At 37.6% G+C, this 11,178-nt stretch overlaps 1 protein-coding gene across 6 annotated transcripts in view; it reads right to left on the bottom strand.

The window, feature by feature from the left end:
• Positions 1-264: 264 nt before the first annotated feature.
• FERMT2 (FERM domain containing kindlin 2) overlaps positions 265-11,178 on the bottom strand; it is a 71,290-nt gene continuing 60,376 nt past the window's right edge. For 2 of the 6 annotated variants that reach the window (XM_082647150.1, XM_082647148.1), the window contains 7 exons: positions 6,721-6,827; positions 6,362-6,583; positions 4,330-4,353; positions 3,784-3,804; positions 3,009-3,133; positions 2,538-2,679; positions 265-1,563 (listed from right to left, as the gene is read on the bottom strand). In XM_082647150.1, coding sequence (XP_082503276.1) covers positions 1,390-1,563; positions 2,538-2,679; positions 3,009-3,133; positions 3,784-3,804; positions 4,330-4,353; positions 6,362-6,583; positions 6,721-6,827 — 815 coding nt within the window. In that variant the 3' untranslated portion in view covers positions 265-1,389. The remainder of the gene's footprint in view (positions 1,564-2,537; positions 2,680-3,008; positions 3,134-3,783; positions 3,805-4,329; positions 4,354-6,361; positions 6,584-6,720; positions 6,828-11,178) is intronic. The other 4 variants (XM_082647152.1, XM_082647149.1, XM_082647153.1 and 1 more) reach the window with 2 other exon arrangements.

Raw genomic sequence — 11,178 nt, 5'->3', positions numbered from 1 at the left:
TCATCTGTCATATTTCTGTTTATAGCTACATGTCTAACATATAAATATTTTATAGTTCATTCCTAAGTAGTAGGAAAAATGAGGGGTTTCTATTTAAGTGGAAGACTCCATCTTAGAGATTAAGTATGTCTGTCTGGTGACACTACAGAATACTAAGCAAGCTGTTCTCACAAGATGCAGGTAGAGCACTTCCAAAAGGCAAAAGATCACTTCGACAAAGTTAATGCCATGTAAACAGTAAAAACAAGAAGTACAAAAGAAACATTAAATAAAAGATTTTGCTTTTATTTAAAATAAAATGCATTTATACAGTCTTTAAACCATGGATTATTGAACAATACTGGTAATCTACCCCCTCCCTGGCACCCTTTTGGGCTACGTGAGCTAGGAATTTTCTGACTAGCACCAATGCGGATTGTAACAGCGCAACAGACTAGAACACAGCCAGTCCAGGCATTCGAGTTAAGGACACTGTGGCAAATCATGACTATAATGAAGTCATCCTTAATTTAGCAGATATTAAAACTACACATTAATTATATTTTAAAGAGCATTTAATTAATTGCAAAGATGCAACATCCAAGCCATTTGCTAGTTGTGAGTAGTTTTTTAAAAAACTGTACAATCTTATAAAATTTGTGTTTGTACATTAGTTACACAAAATGCATACTTCATAGACCTTTACTTCATATTGTAATGCAAAGGTTGCATATTTTAGGCAGACAGTGAATATGCTGGTGAATACTAAAAGTGTTGTTGTAATACAATATGGTGTAAAAATAAAAACACAAGACAATATACATACATGCTTATTCAAGGACAAAAACAAACCAGGCATGACGACTAACAGCTATTTCCTTCAAGATCAAACAACGACAGTATTAAATATCAGGCACCTTCTGCAGGCCTGATTTATTTGGGGGGAGGGGTTGGGAGCAGACAGACGACAAATGGCGACCAGAAGTATAGGCTGTTTGAAAAATACGAGGTCAAATTAAACATACATTAAAACACATGCATTAAACATGATAAATAGACTTCATATAGTTTAAGCCCTGGATAGCTTTAAAGTAGATGGCTTGAGTTTCTTACATACAGTTTGGCTAGCTTGAATCAGTGATGTTTTGTTTCTGACTTGCCCACTGCTTCAGTTTTCAATTCATGGCCCTAAGGAACGTGTGCCATATTCAAGTCCATACATTGTATCATGACAGCGATTAATAGTCGTGCTTGTTAGTGCACAGATTAACTGGTCTGGTAAGGCAAAGATGTTTTCATGATAAAATAATAAATTTCAAGCTTACTTTATTAAGCAGCATATAACAAACAACAGCTTTTAAACTTAAATAACTGTTATGGCCATGGAGCTTCATTACACAGCGTTTCTGTTCACACCCAACCACTGGTAAGTTTGTAGAACATCTCTTCATCTAAACTCTCATTTTGGTCTTTTGCACGTGTTGAGAGAAATATGTAGCCACCAATGAATTCATGAACCACTTTGCAATCTACTTCAGTACAAATGAAGGACAATCGTACTTCATCTGCAAACTCTACAGTGACCTAGAACAAAGACAGAGAACGATCAGTCCCTGCAAAACTCCAGATGGTTGGGTCCAAGTGAAGCTACTGCGCTTAAGGTCTGTCCTTATCACAAAATACTTGCTGGTCCTCAAATATTTTTTTAATCCTAAACTAATAATGCCTTTAAGTCCAAAAGCGTAACTAAAGTTTACTAGCCTCTCCCCTCCTCCTTTTTAGTTTTCTTGTTCTGAAAAGGAAGACTGAATGCAAGGGGGCTTAGGTCATTAGGTTCCCAAATGGTCTCTGGTGATTCAATTAATGAGAATGTCTCTCTTGAAGTCCTGGGAGAAAACCTACTTCCTGTGTTTAATATCTGCTTTAGATATTTAACCTTTAGGTTTCATGTTTGAATATCTCAGAAATACAAGGTTCTATGAAGTAACTGAAATCGATACAACAAACCCAGCGACCCTAAAACAGATGACTTACTAGTAAAAACATCCTGTTTATTTTAAATGATAATCATGTACTCCAAGGCTAGGGGCAGCATGATGTGCCAGGCTTCAGAGCCCTAAGTATCCCAGTTTGAATCCTGATTCTGTTACTAAGTGTGTGGTCATGGACAGTGACGGCCCTCAGTCCTCTAAATTCTAGCGTCCTCATCTGTCAAGTGGGGATAATCCATCAACCTTACAGGGCTGAGGTGAGGTTTAGAATATGGTACAAATATAAAACATCTAGTATCATGCCTGGCACAGGCATTCAATAAAGAGTAGCTGCTACTTATCTAAAGAGAAATATTTATCTATTTATCCATTATAGAAAGATAACCTTAAAGATGAGGCAATAGTGTAACATATAATTATGTTCTTAGAATTTAATATCTAGGCTAGTTATGAAATAGGCAAGTTTAAGTAGGAAATGAATAGAATTTATCGGCCTTTTTCTTCTTAATTCATTCATTTTTAGCAGACGGACTACATACGCATTCAAGTAGCATAGTTACAGCTTACCATTTTTATTTCCCAGTTTACATTCCACTGTTTCATGTTGCTGAAACGCCAGGTTTTAATTGCATCTCCTGTGCTGGCGTCCATCCTAATCAGTCTGTTGTATGCAATTCCAATAAGTTCTTCTTTTTTGCCCCCTTGGAATCTACAGCATTAAAAACATAAATAAATGTTTTAAAACATGTTGGGGGTGGGAGGGGGACATGTTGGTCTGTTTTTCTTCAAGACACGTGTGTTTTAATTCTAAAAAAAGTGCTATTCTTGCACAAAACAGAAATGCAATCATTTTGAATTTTTGATGAAACAATTATAAGTATAGAAAATACATTCCAACATTCTTTAAATTTTACTGTGTAACAGGTTAATGGGTCTCAGGAGGTAGCTTTAAATGTTCAATTTCTAATTATATGAAGTAGATTAAGTAAAAAGGCACAGATTATGGTTTACACATAGGTGCTTAGTAGAACCACTGACCTTGCAATAAAGTGTGTGATGCCGAATTCTGGTAATGACTGCCAAGCTTGAATAAATCTCATCTTGGCTTCAATTAGACTCATCTGAGCTACATTCTGATGGGCCTCCAAGATTCTTGCTGTTATCTAAACATGATTAAACATCATCTTTACCATTAGATATTATTCTTTCATGGTAGAATCAAGGCAAAAAAGATTAAAACACTGAATTATGTGCCCCACCCAAAATTATGTATTGCAAGAGTTGGAATTAGAAAATATCTGAAGCTACATTTGGGAATTTTAGTAAAATAATGACTTTCCAAAATAAACCTCAATATATATTTTTTCTTAATTTTAGTTTCCATATGTCAAGAAACAGTGAACTATTAGGACTGCATAACTGCCATTCTTGAGACATATTCAAGTACACATACATATGATACTGCATTATAAAACTATATTTTCTAATCCTCATATACATGAGGGGTTTTAAATTCAGCACCAAGATAATATGATCAGAATGAGTACCTGGCATACAAGTTTCTAGCAGGAATAATATATATTTTTAGCAGCTTTAAAGTACTTGAAATCACTGTAATAACTTTAAAATTTTTCTAAAGGAATCATTAGGTTAATTTTTTAATTTAAATTATACTCACTTTGGGATGACTATTCCCTCAAAGAGTAGAAGGGAATTAATCCATGAGGGGAGATTGTAGCTAGGGCTTTAAATATTTTTAGTTATTTCTTTTCTTTTTCTTTCTTTCTTTTTTTTGTAAATATGGAGAACTTACCAAATCTCTTATATAGCCTGGCTGTAGATGGCAATGCGAGGAAAAGAAAAAGGAAGCAGAAAGAAAAAAAGGCAATCAGAAAAAATGGCAATGAAGCAAAGAAAAAGTTGCGGTAACCTGCAAACCAAAATTCCAGCCAAAAACCATGCAAAAAATTACTTTAGATGGAAACCAAGCAAAGTAAATGCAAGCATGAAAATGAAAATGAGAAAGCAGCGATTACTTTCCATTTAGAATACTGAGAAACACTTCCCATTATTTTAGATTGTTAAGTGTTACTAAAATTAAGGGTAGAAATTTGTAGGGAGAAAATTAAGAGCAAATAACCTTTCCCCCTTCATGTACCAGTTCTTACTGGTTAGGGTAAAAGCTAATGATTTTAGTAGCAAAATAAAAATTAATATTCAAAAGCCTTTAATGTTGTCTCATATTGAGTCAGATAATATGTCCATGCACCGCTTTTCAGAAATAAGTTGAAGGCATAAAATAAGTGCAGTGACCATACTGTTTTCTTATTTACACAAGAAAAGCAAATCCCTCAATTACCATCTGTTTTTTGCATCCTTTTTCCTGGAAGGGAAAATAAAAATATGCCATACACTACAGTAGGAGTGGTGGCTATAAACATATTGGTCCATTTCAATTTGGATTAACACGGATAAGACGTAGAACAATTCTTTCCTTTAAAATGTTAAAATCCAGTTTGGGAGACATCTATGTAAAAAATATCCATAGCAAATTTAATTAATATATAGTTTTTAGGAATTAAAGTAGATTAACTATAACAAAGGCTATATTGATGGACCCAAAGACTTTATGCCCTGGTAGGGCTGAATGACCCCATGGCCTGCACGTCTTAGACCTACCTGAGCCCGGAGTGCCACTGGATCATACAGTTTAACAAACAATTACTGAGCAATATGTCCAACGACTAGTACACACCTGACACAACTAAACTAAACTAAACTCCTGCTTATCAGCACTTACTAGGTGTCAGGGCAATAATATGACTCAACCTCCAAGGAGAACTCAAAAAGAATGTGCATTTGATAAGATGCCAATGTGGAAGACAGGGCTAGAAAGATCCTTAATCTCAGACCACACACATACTGCCATCCTGCCAGTTAAAGACAGTCACACATTCTCTGTTCTCAAGAGAATTTTCAGCTGACATCTATTCAAGAACTCACCAACAGAAAAGTACCTTTTTAAAGCAAAAACTATCATTTTAAAGGCTTCTGAGAAAACAATACCTGTCTGACAACTAAACCAACATTTGGCAGTCTTCACAATTATACTTTAAGATCTTTTTTTCCTAATACCTGATAGTGAAATGAGATTGCTAAAGATCTGAAACAATTCATTGACTTTGAAGGCAAATGAATCCACTTTTAGAAACAAGTCTCTTTATAAATAATTTTTAAATGAATTAACTAAGAATAAAAAATGAAATTAGAACTCGATTCACTTTCCCTTTTTAACTTACAATCTACATTCCACAAAGCTCCCCAGGGCTGCATTTCCTCCATTCCTCACTACTCCCACTTCATATGACCGTGGGACAGACCATTTCCATGCAGTTTACACAACCTCTGCAACTTAAAGATGAATACTTGGTGATTAAAACTTCTGAACATTTCTAGCTAAGTGATTTCAGATCCATATGATAAAGACTGTATTTAAAGTTAAGAATTAGTAAGTGTTCTGGATACATCACTGGGCCTTTCCAGTAATGTTTTAAAATTACTCCTTAACAAAAATAAAAATGAAACTAGATAAAAATGAAGTATTTATTTCAAAGTTCTTCTTCACTCCCCTCCTAAACTGGAACCTTTTCCTTTTATGGCATGATGCTGGGTGTAGAGAATACTGGGGGCTATCCCAAGTGAAACTCCCCTGGCAAAGAACCTTTTACGTTGTACCAAAGAACCTTTTTCCTAAATAGCAATCCTCTTATGGTATTGATTTCCAGTAAAGGAATTCTAGACAGACGGAACAAAAGCAGTAAGTTTCAATGAAAATTTACCAAACTTTGTCACATTACGCAAATGTTGCCTAGGTTTTGCCTGTTAATGTTAAGAAAAGACGATGTTCAACGTGGACTCTATCTACCCTCGTACAGTTTATTTCCAAAGCTGAAAAAGTCAATTTTGACAGCAAGAAGAGTCATCACAGATTTGGTTGGGAAATGCTGGCTGTGCTTTATATCAGACTTACTTTATATAAGGAATAAAGCTGCATGAATTAAGGAACACAATGCAGTAAGACCATATTCAATTTCCTGAAAGAACATCCTGTTAGCAGAGTGATTTCCTCAGGCTGTTTAGAATAAATATGCTCCCAATATTCCACCTCATTATCTTTCATATTAAAATAATAAGGCTTTTCTTAAACGACCAATTTAAACTGACTGAAAGCTATTTATTTCTTATTTTATGTTTTAACCACCTGATACGAAATTAAGACTACCAATTAAAATGAAAAAGTGGGGTTTAAGAGGGGGAAGCTAAAGTATATGTAGAAAGTTAATAAAACAAATCAGCAGAAAATAGCAGATGAAGTAAAATGAATCAAGTACCTGCTTGTTCTTGTACTTTTTTAGATAGCGAGGGGACACCAAACATTCAGGATTTATATCGGTTGTGATCTGCTCTGGTATTAACTGAGGATCTGGATTTAAATGCTGCATCTTCAGAAAGGAAAGAATATTTTGAACTTCTAAGTTATAGGAACTGTCCGCCATGGTCTTGCCTTTGGAGGCCAACCTGCAGGCTGCCATCCAGTGTGCATACTGTTTTTCCTGTTGAAAAGAAATACTGAGGTTTGAAATCTATCCCATGATGGGGTCCTTTGAGTATAAAATATAAGAATGAATGGTCAACTCACTACGTAAGGAAGCAAAGAACACTGAGTTTTACTTTTAATCAGAAAACTTACATTGTCACAACGAAGCCAGATTTCATTCATGCCCTCTGCAACTGGAATGAGGAGTTTAATGTTAAATTTTTGGCCTGAAATGTTCACATCTGGGGTAACTTCACACCCTGTAGTAAAAAAATTATTAAAATGATCAAATTTACTCTTAAGAAATCCCAAGCCAATATAGGTAGCCCTCATTTTATGCCATCTTAACATGTTGAATTTGCTGTCGTGGAATCTATAAATCAGGGAATAAATTCTTTATGCTCAGTAATTTTGTCCGGGGGTGGAGCAAAGAATCAGATCTATATAATATACAAGAGATTTAACTGCACAGAGTTTGTGGCCCTTGATTGAGAAGAGAAGCAAAGAGTCCTATTAAAAGGATATTTTACCAAAAACACTTGCACTCCATCCCACAAGTTTTATATGTATTGTTTTAGTATCATTCAGTTCTTTGAATCTTAAGTTATTTGGGATTTTTTCCCTAGGTTTCTAAATGTACAGGGATTTTTAAATATCTTTCTATAATTAAATCCTAACTTAACTGTGTTTGGGTCAGAATAAATGACTTTTATGATGCTTTTAAAAAAAGGCATGTTTCGGGTGGATTACCCAGTTTGAGCTAGAGTCCTATCATAAGGGCCTCCTTAGGACCCCACTGCTCCCTAACTCAACTGCTCTCCTCTCCTATTCCTGTGTGGAAGCAAGAAGCTTAATGGCACAGGGGAGGGGAGGCACAGGATCTCCTGATTCAACTGAATGCTCCTGGGCACAGGCCTCCTTCCAAAACTTCAGGGTGTTGGAATACTTAACAAGTAGTTCGATTCAGAGGGTGATCATTTGAACAAAAATAGTTTCTTAAGCATTTCTTTGTACATATGAGAAATTAACTGTAAGCACAATATATTAGAAGTCCATCTGGTATAGAAGGTAACATAAACTTATATACATGGGAAGTCAGCATGAAAATAAGTGGCATGCAGAATTTCACTCTACTGGCAAGTTTTCAGGAATACATACATTTATGGATTATAAAAATCCATGTAATCAACTCTGTTAACCATGAGCTGGTGGCTTTACAGAAGAGAACACAGATTTATTGAATGTATATACCCAGTTAGATAACGGGACAATGGTCAGCATAAATTAGTAACCAGTATAATATAGTGAAGAAGAGCTCTGCAAGCAGACAGATTTGGGTTCCAGACTCTTCTCAACCACTTCATAATCATGTCCAATTTATTTATGCCAAATATCCTGACCTTAAACTCGACCTCACAGGGATGCTGTAGGATCAATAAGATAATGAAGATGTCAAAGCTCCCTAAAGAGTATTCCAAGTGTTAGTACTTAGGTCATGTCACCCTCAATACGTGTTAAGACCATCCAGTAGGCTCTATGAGGAAGAACGTAAACTGTTAGCAGGGCCTGCTGTTGCCTTTCTCCTTGTACTGGAGCAACTTCTCCCGGCACAGAGAGTACAAGGAACAAGATAATAAACCTCTATGTATCTATCACACAAAAAGAACATATGTTTAAATTGTCATTTTTTTCCCCATCACATAAATGTTTTAAGTATCATATAAAAGAAACACAACATGTCAGATAAAGGAGAGATCCTCTCCTCTCCAGAATTAACTTCAATCATTAATTTGATGGACTTCTCCCCTCTTTGCTTTCTTTTTAGAATATTTACTCCACATAAATAGCTACCACATTAACTCCTATACAGTCATTAGAAACAATTAGGAAGTTGTGTGGCAATATGTTTAACCTGCAAAGTTAAAACAAAGAGATGTCTGAAGATACACTATCTTTGCCACAAATTTCATTAATCATGCAAGTAGATTTAAAGTACGCAAGCCCATAATAATTAGACCTCTTTTTAAAGTAAAATGCCAAAAAAAACTAAAAAAGGAGAGACCAAGCGAGTGGTAACTCAGGCACTAGTGTAAGCACAGAGGCACTCAGTAGCCACATTTCAGACAGTATTCACCCCACGCCTCCTCCAAGCACAGGCTACCTGCTTCCACGGTAACATGCTGGACCTCACTGTAACCCAATTACTAGTTCTCTGAAGCAGTAAATGCAAACAGCCCACTCTGATCACAATCTTCCATTGAGAGACCCAATCCTGTGACCCCATCACTTTCTCCCCATCATGTTTCCACCTCTTCCTTCTCTGCAGTCCAGCCTGGACCCCGCTGCACCAGCTGTCACCTCCAACTCCCCAGACTCACTGTCTTTCCATTACACACACTCAGCAAACCCTTAACCCTAGCTCAACCCAGCCATCTACCACTTACTTGCCTCTGCTCTGGCTGCTGAGCACTCTATGAGGGAAAAGGGGGAGAAGAAAAAAAATCACAAAACTGAGCAGATAAGTTTCACCAGGAATTCGTAAATTCCCAACCTTAGCCTGCCCCTTGACACTGGCAAGCCTTCTGTGTTAGCAGACATTCTCAACAATGTTTATTTCACATCTTCTCAGGCCTCCTATGCCACTCACTCTCAGGGGACAACCTCACATGTTACTTTCCCAAGAAGATGAAAGCCATCAAAAGTGAGGTGCCCCAACTTCCTGCCACCAAAGCAGATAAACCTGGCTGCCCTTGCTTCCACACAGTGGAAGAGGTGTCTCTCCTCCCAAGGCTTTACGTCCGAGTGGGCTGAATTTTCTACCACCCGTCAGGAGCCTTGCTCCATCACAGAGATCTTCTCCTCCCACCTCCCTTCCTTTCCTTCTACTGTGACATTTCCATCAGCATTTAACTTCCTTGAGTCTCTCATCTTAAACCATAAAACGCCTCTCTCCTCTACCTTATACCTCTCTCTTCTATTACTGCCCTCTTTCCTCCTTCTCTGTCACAGATAAGGTTCATCAAAAAGCTATCTTTGTTTCCTATTTACCTCTCAATGACTGTACTTTGGCTCCCATACTTAAAAGCCCATTGAAATCTGCTGAATCTGTTCTTAATCAAGGTTACTAACCACCTCCATGTAGCTAAATCCTATGGAGGCTTAATCTTACTTTTCTGTAGCATCGGACTCTATTCACTACACTGTCCTTTTCGAAACACCTTTTACCTTAACTTCCATCATGCCTCATTTCCATGGTCTTCCTATATATTATTTTTTGTGGTTTATTTCCCTTGCAAGTTCCTCCTCCTCTAATCTGCCCTGTCCCTTAAACATGGGTGTCCTGCAAGGTTCTGCTCTTAGCCTTTTCATATTGTAGACAACTATTCCAATGGCTACATCTACCATTAATACTAACTGCTACCACATTGCTATCTGCAGCATGGATCTCGCCCGTGCTCCAAACAGATATCCCACCGGCACCTCAAATTTAAAATAACCCAATTAAATTAAGCTCATCTTCCTCCCCAAACTCATCTCTTCTATATTCTCAATCTCAATACCACCCTATCCACCCAGCTACACAAGCCAGAATCAAGTCCCTCCCCGAGCCTCTCCCAGGCCAATCACCCAGTCTGTTGATCGAACTTCCTCAGAATCTGATGAAGTTGCGCCCTTTTCTCCACCCATATTGAGAGACGTAATCTGGATCGCTATCACTGCTCTAAAATTACTCCTCTACACTGCAGCCAACATAAGTATGATAGATCCCATCATTTTCATAATAATCTTTCAGTGTCCCTTCATTGCTGCCAGCTTAAAAAACTTAACAATTTTATCCTCCAATTCCTGCCAATTTCTTCTGCTATTACCTCTCATAGTTAGCAGGAAGGGACTCGACAGCTAATAAGGAAGGGTTCATCCTCCCCGCTTAAACTCCATATTCCGGACGCACAACCCGCCCTGTGACAGCGGATGCTTCTCTCCCCGCATCTGCACACCAGTCTCTTTTACCAACTCTCCTCCTTCCTTCCACAGATCACAATTTTCTCTTTTGGATCGTAACTGTGACATTATTTCCCCCATGAAGTCTCTCCTAATTCTCTCCAATGTCACTGAAGACTTAACTGGTACAGCACCCTTACCTCTTTGCTCCTCTAATCTCTTGCTTACTTTTTAAAGTACTATTTACTGCCCGAATTGTGGCTGTTTATCTCCTGACATGCTCTAAAACATCTTGAAGGATGCGACTGTAATCTGTTCTTGCCCCTGTCTCTAGTACCTGGCACAGTTCATGGCAGGAGATCAATCAGCATCTGCTGAACCGCACTTTTTAGAACTGTGCATTTTAGATATCTTAGGGGCCTTAGAGAGCATCCAGTTCAACACTCTTATTACTCAGAGGAAGATACTAAGGTCCAGATAGGCTACTTTTCCAAAATCGCAGAGCAGAACAGAATCTAGGCCATTTGATTTAGTTTACTGGCAGAGCAGAATCTAGGCCGTTTGATTCTTAGTCTAGTGTTACCTTCACCAGTGTGATGTGCTAGAAAAGTGCTCCTTGGGAGGACTTGGGAGAAGTGGGATTAGGACACCCTGCAGGCTGTTCTCCAT

This window comes from Grampus griseus, assembly GCF_964374135.1.
Source record: "Grampus griseus genome assembly, chromosome: 2".
Taxonomy (NCBI): Eukaryota; Metazoa; Chordata; class Mammalia; order Artiodactyla; family Delphinidae; genus Grampus; species Grampus griseus.
The sequence above is the reverse complement of the archived record's forward strand: the minus strand, read 5'-3'. Positions and strand labels throughout refer to the sequence as shown.